At 37.4% G+C, this 15,793-nt stretch overlaps 1 protein-coding gene across 1 annotated transcript in view; it reads right to left on the minus strand.

The window, feature by feature from the left end:
* The window catches only part of LOC131325756 (uncharacterized), a 336,707-nt gene that overhangs the window by 130,021 nt on the left and 190,893 nt on the right, over positions 1 to 15,793 (minus strand). The window contains exon 23 of the mRNA XM_058358184.1: positions 15,657 to 15,731. Within this exon, the coding sequence (XP_058214167.1) occupies positions 15,657 to 15,731 (75 nt within the window). The remainder of the gene's footprint in view (positions 1 to 15,656; positions 15,732 to 15,793) is intronic.

The following is a 15,793-nucleotide window of genomic DNA, read 5'->3' on the forward strand; positions in this document are numbered from 1 at the left end:
TCTCGAAAAAGTTGGGTTCGTTGGTGGGTACGTGGGTTAGAAGCGAAGGTTAATTAAATTTAGTTGTGCTCAAAACGCGTTGCGTAGTGCCTTTAGGTACGAACAATTGACAATATCTAGATATTAATATATATATATATATATATATATATATATATATATACACACACACACACACACATATAGAGGAATTTTCAAGTGAGGGATCCCTCATGTTGTTAAAATGAGGGACTTTCATTTCCCGATCAAATTTTAAAAATCCGAACCGTTCAATGTGTGCAGAATGTAATTTTAAGGGTCCCTCTGAGAAATTAGCAAAAAAAATGACCGGGAAGGGCGTCATCCGAGCAGTTTTTTTTGAATCGTTCAATGAAAACTGCTCGGATGAAGCTCTTCCCGGTCATTTTTTTTGCTGATTTCTCACAGGAACCCTTAAAATCACGTTCTGATCACTTTGAGCGGCTCGGATCATCGAAATTCAATTGGGAAGGGAAGTCCTGCATTTTAATAAAATGAGGGATCCCTCACCGGAACCTAACTCTATATATATATATATATCGGGGCGGTTCCGGGAACACCCAAAAAAACACCTCATAGTTTCCGATCAAATTTTGATGATCTGAGCCGCTCAATGTGATCAGAATGTGATTTTAAGGGTACTCGTGAGAAATCAGCAAAAAAAATGACCGGGAAGGACTTGATCCGAACAGTTTCGAACAGTTTTTTATTGAACGGTTCAAATAAAAACTGCTCAAATCAAACCTTTTCCGGTCATTTTTTTTGCTAATTTCTCGCGGGCACCCTTAAAATCACATTCTGCACACATTGAGCGGTTCGGATCATAAAAATTTGATCGAGAACTATGAGATTGAGATTATGGGTGTTTTTTTAGATGTTTTTTTAGGGTGTCCCTTGAACCGTTCCGTATATATATAGCTTAACTAAAGAAAATAAACTTGGCCTAACAAATTTCAACCAGACTAATACGTCTATTTTGGAGCACTGTTCAATTTCAAGATTCAATAGAAGGGGATGGCTGGGTCATGAGTGGGGGGGCTCTTCTCTTCAGTTATTTTTTTTTTCTTTTCTAAGTAACTCTTCTTTTTAGTTAAGTTATAGTGACCTTACATCTCTTATTGAAGAGTAAGGAAGAATCTGAACAAATTAGACGAGCTCCGACTAATTGATGGCAGGAAGATTTCACAATGAATTGAACTTCCGCATAATAGAGTTTAGTGATTTAGTTTGTTGTTCAATTAAATTAGTTTGTGAAGGTTGTCTACCCAAATACGATATGAAATCCATCCATTTCTCGAGCATGTTTGCCCTCTCCTGTGGTAAAAATGAACAAATTAACGAACAACCAAGTAAATTTACACAATTAGAGATTAAAAAAAAGAAAAGAAAAAAGGATGGAGCTACGAGAAAGTAAAAGTGTGAAAATCACTGCCCTTAACAAAAAAACACTGATATTATTTCATGATCTATCGAAATTTCAAACCGTCTCTATATGAGATTAGATAAAACACAACAAGCTTTTGGTACATACACATATGAAAAGGCACGATACAGAGTGAGGATATTAAAAGGGGAGAAACAGAACACAAACAGGAAATAACAAAAACAAAGCCATGATAGATGACAAACGAGTAATTATTTAGTAGTGGGAGAATGCCTCTCCTGTAGGCACAGAAGGGCGTTACGAACGAGTAATTATTTAGTAGTACCGGAACACGGAATAACGTCTATGCTTCCTCTCACATAACATATAGGACCGACGAGGTAGACCCATAAATAATATGCAAGTCCGACATTTTATGCGAGAGGGAGCACGTACACTATTCCGTGCTCCGGGACTACCTAATAATTATCAGTTCCGAACGCCCGCCATTTCGAGAGTGTTACTCGAAAAAGGGGGCGAACCATCCTCCGACAGTCTGATATACCCACCTCCACAGCACTTGAATCACGGGCCACATGATCTCACAGTTTGAAAGAAGCGCGCACAGAGAATACACTACGAACGAAACTCTGTCGTCGAAGAGAAGAGAGGCCAGAGATATGGAGAGAATCGAACCGAACAACCCCATTCCACCACGACCCATTTGTCCAAATCTCGGTTCGAACTGGTACGAAATGCAGTAGCCGAGCAAACTGACAAGTGCAACCCACATGGTTTCGGGGCGTGATTGGAATAGAGAAACAATACCGTCTCCCGGATACTTGAGGGCAAGGAAACTAGACACGACCGTAACCTGGAAGGACAAAATGGCGTGCTGGTTATCAGCCATGGATGGGAATATGAGAGAGAGAGAGAGAGAGAGAGAGAGAGAGAGAGTTACGCTGAGAAGGGTTGTGGGTTTCTCAGCATAGGCGGAGTGGTTGCATTTGTACTTACCACCCCATGATGATGGCAACCCCATTTTCCTGCATGGTGCCCTGGTCCTCCATCCTGACCCCCTTCCATCCCGAAACTGAACCCCAAACTCCATTGGAGCCGCCCATGGGGGAGGGTGTGGTATCTCATATTGACTCATAATAGGCTCATATGCAGCTCAGTCAACGGCCTTAAACCCTTAAACCCCTTCCCTACCGGAAAAATATTGAATAATGGAGAATTAGATCACCTGGACCGAACCCTGACTAAGAATTTAACATCTGTCCGATTTTGCCCCCCTCTCTCTCTTTACTCCTCTTTCCTTAACAATTAACATAACAATGAAATCTAGAATTTAAAGGAGAATCAACAATCTAAAATCTTCAAACCCGAGCTTAAGCTCATGAAATTTTGAGTTATCAAATCCGAGCTTAAGCTCGTGACGTTCTACGGATTTATTTAATTTTGTTAGATTGATGAACCCGTAGATTTCTATATCAAATCTGGATGCAAAAATATATAGTGATTGATGAAAAAATGTAAATGAAAGGAAAGGTCTCACTTATTTTAGATATTTTCGATTTATCCTACGTTTAACATTTACGGAAGCTGTAACACCCCCAGCAGACCACTGGCCCAGTACCCTGATTTTGATCCACAAGCCACACCACATGGCCCAAAAACTTAAGCACAAGGTACTAGTAGGAGCCCACAAGGTTTGTTATATGCCCAAGATCATCCATGTAGACTTCTGATGTGGGACGGGGTGTTACAGAAGCATTGTGATTTTGGCACTTCAAAAATTGATGAAAGAGTTCCAAAACTGAACTGTGTTGATACAATTTTGGAGCCCCGCTATCAATTTTTGGAGTGCTAAAATCAATTTCCTTTACGGTATGATCCCCTATTTACAAGCCTACTAATCGAAACACACTTATGTTTAGACTTGGCTTGAAGTTGATTGAGGGTGACTTATACTTTGTTTGGACGAATTTAAATAAGCCTAGTCAAGCTCGAGCTAGGCTCAAGATGTTTGGTTCTCTGCTAGGTTACAGGTTGGGTTCTCAGCAGCTTATGTGCGGTTCAGTCAACGGGCTCACCAGCCCTTGATCATGGCCCGGCAATATTTAACCCCTTCCATCCCAAAAATACTATTGAGGGGGGCGTGGTATCTCAGTCAACAGACTTGCCATGGCCCTCACTTTATCCCATGAACCCCTTCGCCATGGTATCTCTATCTGATTTTTACCCCTCTCTCTCTCTCTCTCTCTGCCTCCCTCCTCCTAACAATCAACATTACAATGTAATTGCCGACAACAAAAAAGTTACAACGAAAATCTATTCAACAATCTCTTAAAAAGCTATCGCAACCACCCCATGAGTCATAATTTTCAAGTCAGATAATTCATTTGCACTTTTAATTCATGTTTTCATAAATTTTAATATTTCATCTATTCCATCCAGAAAAAAATTATAGAGGGTGGGAGTAATTAATGATGCTAATTAAGCCAAACACAACATTAATTGTTTAGACTTGGCTCAACTCCTTATTATACGTGTTCAAGCTCGGCTACAGCTTGAAAATGTTTGAAAACTAATTGCTTAAGCTTGGCTTGGCTCACGAGATATGCAACTCAATTTCGAGCTTAAGCTCATGAAATTTTGAGCTATCAAGCCCGGGCTTTAGCTCATGTTCTACCTTTTTTTTTTTGTAAGATTGATGAACCCCTAAATTTCTATATCTCATTTAAGATGTTTCTAGTATGGATGCAAAATTATTGAAAATATACAGTGATTGATGAAAAACTATGATTGATGATGCAGAGACATGTCGAAAAAGAAGAACACGCAACAAGAACAATCACGAATAAGTTTGAACTAGAGATACTCTTTCTACGAACAAACGATATTAAATTTTCATTAATAATTCATAAACCAACTCCTTAGCCCTAAGGCTTACAACTCAATTTATAATAACCTAGAAATACTAAAAAGGAAAATAAAATAATGAAAAACTAAAAATCTACATCTTGGAGAATAAGAAAACAATAAAAAGGGTAATAGAATCAACCTAATTAAAAAAAACCCAATATTGTAAGCAATTCATGCTAAAACGGAAAGATTTCTAATAAAATAATAATTTCAAATTAAAAACCAAAATTCCTATATTTCTAAAACATCGATCTGCATCAAATGATCTCCCGTTTACGAGCCTACCAATCGAAACTTCCATATGCTCAGGCTTGGCTTGAAGTTTTTTTTTTTGGTTAAATAGCTTGTCTCGGAAGTTATAAATTAACAACAAACAATAAAAAGTGATTGAGTGTGACTTATACTTTGTTTGAACGAATTCAAATGAGCCATAAGTTGAGTGCAAGCTCGAGCCGGGCTCATGATGTTTGGTTGGCTACTGGGTTAGAGTTTGGTTTCTCAGCGGCTTTTGTGTGGTTCAGTCAACGGACTCGCCACCCCCTTGATGATGGCCCGGCAATTAACCCCATCTATCTCAGAATAGGCTTCATATATGCGGTTCAGTCAACGGACTCGCCATGGCCCTCCCTTTAACCCTTGAACCCCTTCCCTTCCCTACAGGAAAAACATTGAATAATGGAAAATGTTGGGGCTTTAGATCACCTGGACCGAACCCTGACTAGGAATTTAGTATTAATTTAAAAAACATCTCTCTCTCTCTCTCTCTCTCTCTCTCTCTCTCTCTCTCTCTCTCTCTCTCTGTCTCTCTCTCTCTCTCTCTCTCTCTCTCTCTCTCTCTCTCTCTCTCTCTCTCTCTCTCTCTCTCTCTCTCTACAACTAACATAACAATGAAATCAAAGAAAAATCAGAGGTGGGTTTCCTTAGTAATCGTGTGGGACCATAATTCGAAGATGAGACTAAATTAATTTTTGTTAAAGACAAACCGTGTTATTTAACTTTCGTTACATTTATTTTTTTAGTTTTTTGCCATAATTCTTAACTTTACATTGTTTGTCTTGACGATGAGAATCTGAAAGGTATAAATTTTAGACCAAAGTCGAAAACAGTTTTATTACATAATCGTGTGATAACAGAATTAGCTCCATCTATCCTAATTTGTTTCTCTAATATTGGCAAACATACTGCTTACAAAATTGTCACAAGTGTTTTGGCTTAATCATTGTTTTGATTTATTTTCCGTCTTTCTTCAAGTTTTTCTTGACATTTTTGTAGATTGTTAGTTCTTCTCGACGGAAAGAGTCTAAAATGTAAAAAAGTGGTATTAAAATCTTAAAAAGTTAAATAAATTAATAAGTGCAAAAATTAATAAGTGCAAAAATTCTTTGAATAAAGACAAAAAGAATCTAAAAGTATTATTAAGCCATCACACCCAAATGCATGGTAGGAACAAACATCTCTTTAGGTATTAAATGTTAAAGTGCACGTTTAATACTGAAAAATTACATATTTTAATTATAATTTTAACTTTGCGATGTGCATTGTATTTTGCATGCAAGTATGTAACAAGTTGGGTCGGGTTCATAGCAGGTTGAGAGGATTTAACTCATAGTCAATCCAACCCGCTACCACATAGTTATCACACGTCCAACCCAAAAAAAAAATTATCATTATTCCCAATTAAATGTGGGTTTGATTTAAAAAAATAGAACCATATGCAAAAGGCAACCTGTCGAAGGGAGAAAGAGGTGCGAAGAACACAAAGGGAGGACAATTACTGGATCCAAGTCTATATTAATGAGCCAGGTTTGTGTCCTCAATATCAAACGACTACTTATTTGAGTTTAGTTTATCAATAATCGCAATTATGTATTAGAGTTTTATTTTTTTTCGACATGGTATATTTGTTGAGCAGAGCTTCTACGTCACCCGCCCCGCCCATTATACCTATTTGCAGAGCCAACATACAAACTTTTTCTTTTAGGGAAGGGCTAAAAGTTTTTTTCTCAATAATGAAAAAATTCTCAATTTTTCATTAATTCAATCATAAAATAACTCCCTTAGCCCGAAGGCTTACTACTTATTATGTAGGCAGAAAATCATAATTCTAATTGAGCCCTAATACTTGTAGAACAAGAAAACATAAAATAGAAAACTAAATAAACTATAATTGAAAAACTGAATACTCTAGAACACTTATTCCTAAAATTAAAACTCCCTAACAAAATTACTAAAACATAAAATACGAAAAACTAAATAATACTATTTATTAAAGTATTTTCAATTCTCATTCTGCATCAACACGTGTCCATTATTTCACTCTAACCCAACTCCGTTAACATCACTCTCCCTCCCCCCTCTCTGTAATTGAAATGGTGTAGTAAATAAAATAGAATCAAAGGAAATAGTTACAGGTAGTATAAATCCAACGCACCTCACTTATCCGGTGCAGACAGGTGCACCATTTTTCCTCTGAACAGTCCGTATTTGTTTCGGATGATCTGGATTTTAAAAAAAAAAAAAAAACCTCTTTCAAGAAATGAGTAACTTAAAATCCAAACCAAATTAATAATTTAATCCCATACTGGCCAGCATTCCGTTTTCATTACTGGAATGATACGTACCGGTACCGGCTCGTATATCGGTACCGTTCTGGATTTACCGCAATTAATATTTTAAATATATTCAATATATGTCTTGAATATTTTGAATAGCCTTGAATCGAGTTTCAAGAGCCGTAACAAACTAACAGTTACTATAAATTACTACTAATCATTTCCATTACCCTAATCAACAATATATCAATTGTTTCAAAATAGTAAAAAAAAAAACTCTAATGCAAAAAAAAGAAAAGAAAGAAAGCTTTGCAACTCAGACTGTGGGCAGTAGGAGGACCTTCAAATGATTCAAGAAACCAGAGTCCAGACCATTTTTCTCAAATCTTCGCTCACTGTTGTGATTTTCCATCGTTTAGGGTGTGCAAAACAAGATAAAATCACACATAAGCCCATAAGTTTATTTCAATTAGTTTACATTTCACGAAGAAAAAATAAAAAACAAATGCCATTTTGGTACCGGCCAGTGCGCCGGAATATATCACCGAAACATCCCGGTATTTTCCGGTACAGCTTGGTATTTCGAGCGTTACAAATCGCCTACCTTTGTGTTTTATTTAAGCTCCGGTATGGAACAAAATTAACAACTTTGATGCAGACCATCCAAAACGCATACATACGGGTGAGATGATGCAAGACAGGGATGCTGTGCGGGAGTGCATAGCAGGGCCCCCGGCACTATGCCAAATTTTAGCATTAGCGACATTAGAAAAAAGCCGTTAATAGTTCAAAAACCACCGGAAATAAACCGCTGGGTAAAAACGGCGGTATAAAACAGCCGGTAATAAAATTAGTGGTTAATTTTTTTTGTTTTCCCAATAATCAAACCCGGAACCTCCGGATCCTATAGTGCGCGTGCAACCAACTGGGCTAACTCGCATATTGCATCATGTAGGATAAATAATAATATTTATATTATACGGGTTGGTATTATTACACGCGACGGTAATAAACTACCGGTATTAAAAAAAAAAACCCGTATATTCTATTTTTTTCTGCGGTAATTTAAAAAACCGCTGGTAAAAGTTTGTAAAAATGGCAATCTTAAAAAAACCGTCATTTTAGGTAGTTATTCAGGACAGTTTTACTAATGCCGATAAAAATAACTTTTAACGGCAATTTTTTTACCGCCGGTAAAAGCGATATTTGGCGTAGTGCAGGTTCTAGATTTTTGAAGGGAGAGAGGAATAATCTTCCCTTTTCTTGTTCCTCTCTCACCCAGCCTATCTTCTCTTTTAATTTGCTGTGTAGTCTTTTGATTAGAAGGCGAGAGAAAGGTGGCGGGCAGATCGGAGGAAGAAGAAAATGCGCTGGTTTTTGGTAAACAAGGGCGTTGAATCAATTGTATTTTATTTCAATGTGTGACAGAGAGAGAGAGAGAGAGTTGAGACGTTAATTGACAGAGTTGGGGCTGGTGTGAGGTAGAGCATACTCCTAATTAATTTCATTCAGAGTCTAGATTCATTCCGAAACCATTGAGACCATCATTGAAATGTGCCAAAAGGTCGCAAGAAAAAAATATTTATAAACAACTAAATGCAATTTATAACACATATCACTGTCTAAATTCAGAAAAAAATAAGGGCAGGATAAAAAAGAGACTCCATACTAGAGAGGGCACTGTTGCAAATGTTCTCAGTTCTCATTCAGCGGGTTTTGAGGGCAAAGGGAATGTTTCGTTAATCGTTACACAAAAGCCCCCAAAAATGAACATACCTATGCTCTTGTCTGCATCGATGATCTGCACTTTTCACAAAAGTTCGGGGTCCCACCAACCTTATCAAGAACTAACACTCTGATTTCATCATTCCCCCGAAAGCTCCTAAGACAGAGCCTCAAGTCATCATCGCAAAGTATTGAAATCAAGTGCTCATACTCATCCATATACTTAACCTCGAACCTATCAACCTCAACATTCAGTCTCTTTGACACTTCTTTCTTCAGATCAACAATTCCCGATGTGAGAGGGAACAAGAACTTTAATATGGTATGCTCCCCATAAAATGCCTTAAACATCACAATCCGGTTAAGAGATTCAATGGCATGTCCCCCCGGAATAGGCTCTTGTAATGAAAACGGAAAAGCATTGTCATCTGGGTAAACAGTGGACTGCATTGATTGACCTTCAACATGTTGACTAGGAGCCGCTTGATCAGACCGTGTAGGAAATGCCAAATTACTAGACCCAGAGATATGTCCGTCCGAAAAGAGCTCTGCTTGTGAAGCTACAGAATTCCTCAAATCTATTGAACCCCCCCTACTCTCACTTTGCAACGATGTTATTTGAGGTTGTGGAACTACAACATGAGGATTGGACAAAGTTGATTGATCATTCACTTGGCTTGGCCATCCAAAGGAATTACCTGCGTTTTCATGTTCTTTGTAATCAATAGGATAATTACCAGGGTAAGAATCATGAAAAGGACGGATTTTCACAATACCTATTATTAAACCATTTTCTGCATTCAAAGGAATTGAGCCTTCCGTAAAATCTGGTCGAAACTCATTTGCCTCTTGATTTTGACCAACCGGTGCACCCTCTATCCCAGTCTGCACATTATGTGATGGCATCTCTCATGCGGTTGATGTATTCCTTTCTCCATGTTGATCAGAGGGTCTCGAGACTGTTTGGAGAAAAGAAAAGAAATACTTACGTACGAGAGGGAATGAAAGAGAAGAAGAGAAATGGATACTAGAAAGAAAATTTCATGATACCCATTATTAAACCACTTTCTATATTCAAAGCAATTTGGCATCCCATAAAATCTCGTCGACACTCATTTGCCTCCTGATTTTGATCAACCGGTTCGCCCTCCATCCCAGGTTGCACATTATGTGATGGCATCTCACGTGCGGTAGATGTATTCCCTTCTCCATGTTGATCAGGGGGTCTCCAGACTGTTAGGAGACAACAAGTAAATAGGTACGAGAGAATAAGAGAAATGGATAGTAGAAAGAAAAACAAAGAAGGTTCAATTATATGGATCATAAAAACAGACAGCTATTGTCAGTAAGATTTGGGGACAAAATTGGTAATCAATACTTGAATTCCCTTTCTGCACCTCTAACTTTTGGACGGATAAAAATTTGACTACAGATTATGTTATCACACTTCATTTCTCTCTAACTATCCAAACAGGTGACTGGGAAGAGAAGGAGAAGATAAAAGGCAAGATAAATAGATATTTGCATTGTATCTTCTTTATTTAGCATCCTCGCCTCTGTTAGGGAAGATTAGGATTGGCAGCGGGGCGGGGCGGGGCGAATTTTTCGTATCCTGATCCGAAAATTATTATGCGGTCCCGAACCCGACCGGGTATTTTTTGGGTATCTCCGTTCCTGCCCTGCACCGTAAGAAATTTAAAAAATTTGGTAATCTAAAAGCAAAATAAAGAAAATAGTTATAAAAAAAAGTGGTAGTTTAATTTAATATAATGGTGAAAATATAAAGTTAAGAATAAGATTTTTTAGTATAATGATAATAATATTAGGGTAAAAATGTTAAATTTTAAGTATAATGATAATTAAATTAGGATAAAAGTATAATTATATATATATATATATATATATATATATATGTATATATGTCGGGGTGGGGTACTTCCACCCCGACCCTACCCTAACCCGGTCGGGTTTTGGAATTTTAACCGACCCTATACCCGAAAATGAGTTGGAAAATCCGCCCCGTTCGGGGCGGGGCCGGTCCGATTGTCATCCCTAAGGGAGATAGGTGATAGAAGGAAATAAAGGAGGTCAAATATTACGTGAATCATAAAAATCGTAACCTTTTGTCAGGACGGTGCTGATCTTTACTTATTTTTTGTATGGATTAAAAAACTGGACTATTAGGGTCTATTAATTCTCCATTTCTCTCTTCTTAACTAGTATTCAAACAGGTGCCTAGTAAGTAAGGGTGGAATTACCTTTTTTTCTTGCACCATTTTTCCACTGACCGCATTCACCATTTTTCCATGTGCGTTTAACCGTGGATAAATGAACTGCATGAGCAAGAATCAACCTAAGAAATTTGTATTGTTACACTGATTCACAAGAAAATAATTGAGCTCGCCTTGCAAAGTTATTTTGGTTGAAAACAAGTGAAACATGGCAAGCATTAAATTACCGCCAAGGATCTCCGCAGCTTCTTCACGGGTCTTCTTGCCTTGAAATGCTAGAAGATCATCTATAGTAATACTTTTACGTTTCCTTTTGGGGTCTTTTTGTTCTCTTGTTCTTTCATTCTCAGAACCAGATGCACCAGAGCCTCTTTGATCTTGTCTGACACGCTGTGCTATGTTGTTTGTAGCAGCAAATTCACTTGATGACAAGGCTATAGGCCCCACAATCAATCCTCCCCTTGGTAAGGCTGAAGGCCGAGGTGAAAATCTACCAAGCCAGGATATATAGATAAGTTGAAGCCTCGAAACAAGTTCCGCATGGGTAGATAGACTGATAACTTCAACCGGTCTTTCGTCCCCTAAAGAATATCCCTTCTCTGTTGTCCAGTCCTGTCAAGCAAAGGTAATCATTAAATCCTGGCTTTTCTGGATTGCACTTATTTCTTCACCTATTTTACAAAAGATATGTTTGCTCATTATATTAGTAATTTGGACTTCTATGGATTACACTTCTGTCTTCTCCCAGTTCATGAAAAATTATGTCCTCCTTTTCCGAATAGACACCCAAAAGAAAAAAAAAATGTTGTCCTAATGAGTGATTAGCCTCATAAATGGTTAAACTCACTTATCAAAGAAAATATATGACAAACTCGCACGTCCATAGTAGTAACCACAATTACTTTCACGTTTCGTCATAGAATTTGAAAAACCATGCTATTTAAAGGCAAATAAATCCCAATGGGTGAGAATATGGTGCTAAAAGTTCCGAAGTGCCACAAAGTTCAAAGGACGAACCAATATTTATGAATAACATCTCATAACTTTAGTCAAGTACAAATATTGACGGGAAAAGTTGCTTAAAAATTCACAAAAATGGATGATATGCACATTGGTTGAAGACTGATGAAATGTATGTAAAAAAGCCAAGAAACATAAACAAGCTAAGTTGATGGCCCGATTCGCGTTGAAGACGATGACCTCGGATACAGATATGCTTCTACATCAAATTTTAGGGAAAGCTGAACACATGTGCAAGCTAGCTATCGTCCATAAGACCCCCATTAAAGGAGTAATAATTACGCATGAAGGAAGTTTTTCCAGTTTTTAAATTCACATAATTAAGCTGAGTATTTTAAACTCCATATGTGAATGATATGATTTCACTATTTCATAACCTGCAGTGACAGCAGGAATTAAAATATAAGTGATGTAGGGACCCCACATGCCCGGTAAATATTGCACACACAAAAGTTGGAAAAAAAATTACTATTTCATACTTATTACGAACTATGTACAGAACAAATTGACTTGATAGAAATGAAAATACAAGTGAGTTACTCGCTCAAATGGCCACCGATGATGGATCCCATGTTGCCTACAAATGCGCTTTGCTATGGACACACGATGGATCACAAGCTGCTTACAGATGTGCTTCACTGCATGAAGACCAATTCATAGGGTAAGAAACTTAATTTTGTACTGCTTCCATCAAGAGAACAATCTAGTATGCCCGTCGCAAGATGCATTATGGTTTATAAAAAAAGATTAAAAAAGCAAGACTTAGTTAAATGTAGAAGCTAACCGCCAATGTTCTTTGCACCATCTTCCCATCTCCTGTCAACACGTTGTTGGCGATCCACTAAACTAAGTACACTCATACTTTTGCACTTCTTCTTTAATGTCTTTCTCACAATTTTCTTCTCTGAAAGAGATAGGATGTGTCCTCTATCTGGTAAGCCGATAGCAGACTGCAGTATTGGGATAGTCAAAGCCATTGGTCAATACACTCGTTCGTAAATACTCAATGTACTCATCCATATACAGAATGACAACTTCAACACGTTCATTTCAGCTAATCTACATTACTCTGTATTTCTCTAGTTATTTAACCATATATCCTTTCAAACTTATTTAAAAACCAAATATGCTGAGTGTGTGGCTTGATAGAAATGAAGTGACAACAGAAATTGAATTATAATTGATGTATGGACTCCACATGCCTGGGAATTTCACAAAGTACGTCCAGGGAGAAAATTACTACTCTTATTTTAATGATTATGACCTATGAAACAAATTGACTTGATATAAATGAAAATAAAAGTGAGTTACTCGTTGAAATGGCCACTGATAGATCCCATGTTGCTTATGGGTGCGCTTTGCAGTGGATAAATGATGGATCACAAGCTGCCTACGAATGCGCTTCGCTGCAGGAGCACAAATACATAGGGTAAGAAAATACAATTTGGAACTGCTTCCATAAAGAGAACAATCCAGTATGTCCTTTGCAAGATGCATTAAATGGTTCATAAACAAGAGCAAGACTTAGCTATAATTTTAGAAACTTACTGCCATGGCTCTTCGCAGCATCTTCCCACCTCCCGTCAACTTCTTGTTTGTGATCCTCTAAACTAAGTACACTGATACTTCTGCACTTCCTCTTTAATGTCTTTCTCACAATTTTCTTCTCTGGAAGATATAGGATGTGTCCTCCTTCTGGTAAGCCAATAGCAGACTGCAGTATTGGGATAGTTAAAACCATTGGTCAATATACTCATCCGTAAATACTCAATGTACTCATCCAAATATAGAATGACCACTTCAACTTATCTTTCCTCTCCGAAAGAACACTTCTTCATTTTGGCTAATCTCCATTTCTCTAGTGGTTTATCAAACAAATGGTTGTATTTCTTACAACTTACTTAAACAACAAAAATGTTGAGGATCTAATAACCTTAACTTATCTTTCCTCTCCGAAAGAACACTTTAATGATTACAACCTATAAGACAAATTGACTAGATAGAAATGAAAATACAAGTGAGTTACTTGTTTAAACAGCCACCGACGGGTACCAAGTTGCCTAGGGATGCGCTTTGCTGTGGTTTCACGATGGATCACAAGCTGCCTACAGATGCGCTTTGCTGCATGAGCACCACCAATACATAAGGTAAGAAACTACTATTTTGTACTGCTTCCATAAAGACAACAATCCAGTATGTGCTTCACAAGACGTATTAGATGGTTCATAAACATGAGCAAGAATTATTTAACTGTAGAAGCTTACCGCCAAGGAACTTCACAGTATCTTCCCATCTCCTACCAACATGCTGTTGGTGATCCTCTAAACTAAGTATACTCATAGTTCTGCACTTTCTCTTTAATGTCTTTCTCACAATTTTCTTCTCTGAGAGAGATAGGATGTGCCCTCCATCTGGTAAGCCGATATCAGACTGCAGCATTTGGATAGTCCAAGCCATTGATCAATATACCCAACTGTAAATACTAAATGTACTCATCCATATACAGAATGACAACTTCAACTTATCTTTCCTCTCTGAGAAGAATACTTGTTCATTTTAGCTAATCTACCTTTCAAACTGCATCTCTAGTGGTTTATCCAACAGATGATTATACAATCTTTCAAACTTATTTAAACAACAAAAATATTGAGGGTCCAAACACTATTGACCTTGCATATGAAAAAACTTGGATACATAGGTTGAATTCATTTTATCATCCCCTTGAAGACAATATTCAGTACAAATGAATTGGAATCTGGGTTTGAACACTGTACTTGAACCGAGGGCTAATTCACCAATATGGATCATATAATTGTTAAACACCTAGCTGGAATTAATATAGGAAAGGGCAAGGACTAACCTGAGCAGCCAATCCTCCTGCGCAGTCCCTTAGCATACTTCGTGGCAGATCTTGTGATTTCTTTAGTCGTACACAATGCTTGTGTGTTAGTGATCTCCGCCGGGTGTTAGACTGTTCCCCAAGAGGAAGATTGTCTTGTACCTTGAATGACTTCCATACAAGGGAATCTGGCATGCGGAACCGTAGCTCAATAAATTTGTAGGAACTTAGACAGGAAGTAAACTTGTATAAATGATACAAATCTATAATTTAGTAGTGCAAGCAAAATTTTAGAAGAAAAGCATAGCAGACTTAGAACCATTGTTACCAATCGAGATGGACTACTAGTTAGTACACAATTTTTTGGTTTGTAAAAAGAAGGTAAACATGCAGCTCGAACTATGCATAACCGGATAATTTGCGATCAAAATGAACTATTTTAATTCACCTTTTACCATTTGAACACAAGAATCCAAACATATGAATAATGAAGCTTCTACTTTTGCAAAAGAACTAGTATGGTTAAAAATGAGAAGAGATCAAGATTGCAACTTGCAACCAATGCATTATTTCAACAATAGAATCATACCATGAAGACCTTTCAGTGCATCTTTACATCTAGCTCCAAATTGATGTCGTAGATCTTCTAAAAAATGTGCATTAGACACAGTGGGGCCTCTCTCATCTGCCTTGACAAGAAGTGCTCTGTTGCTTGTAGCATCAAATGCTTGTTGTTCTGATGAGGAAAAAATGTGAATTATCCTCGCCTCTAGTTAGGGAAATGAAGAAATAGAAAGAAAAAGAAAGAAGGTTCTATAATGTGAATCACAAAAATTAGGATTTCGTCATGTAAGATCTAACTCACTTAGTCACGTTCCCTTTCTCTGCAAATCGCTCAACTTTTCAGAAGACTTAAAAATTTAACTCTCAAGGGACTATTGTTTCTCTAAATTTATCTCCCAAGGAGAGAGAGAAATTACCATTGTTTTCAAACCGACCCGGCCACCAATAGAACCAGTGCTGCTTACAGGTGCTCTTAAACATGGATCCACTAACTGCATGAGCAAATAAATGTATGAAATCTATATCCTTATACTGCTTCCATACGACAATAATC

This window comes from Rhododendron vialii, chromosome 5a (assembly GCF_030253575.1).
Source record: "Rhododendron vialii isolate Sample 1 chromosome 5a, ASM3025357v1".
NCBI classification, from domain to species: Eukaryota; Viridiplantae; Streptophyta; class Magnoliopsida; order Ericales; family Ericaceae; genus Rhododendron; species Rhododendron vialii.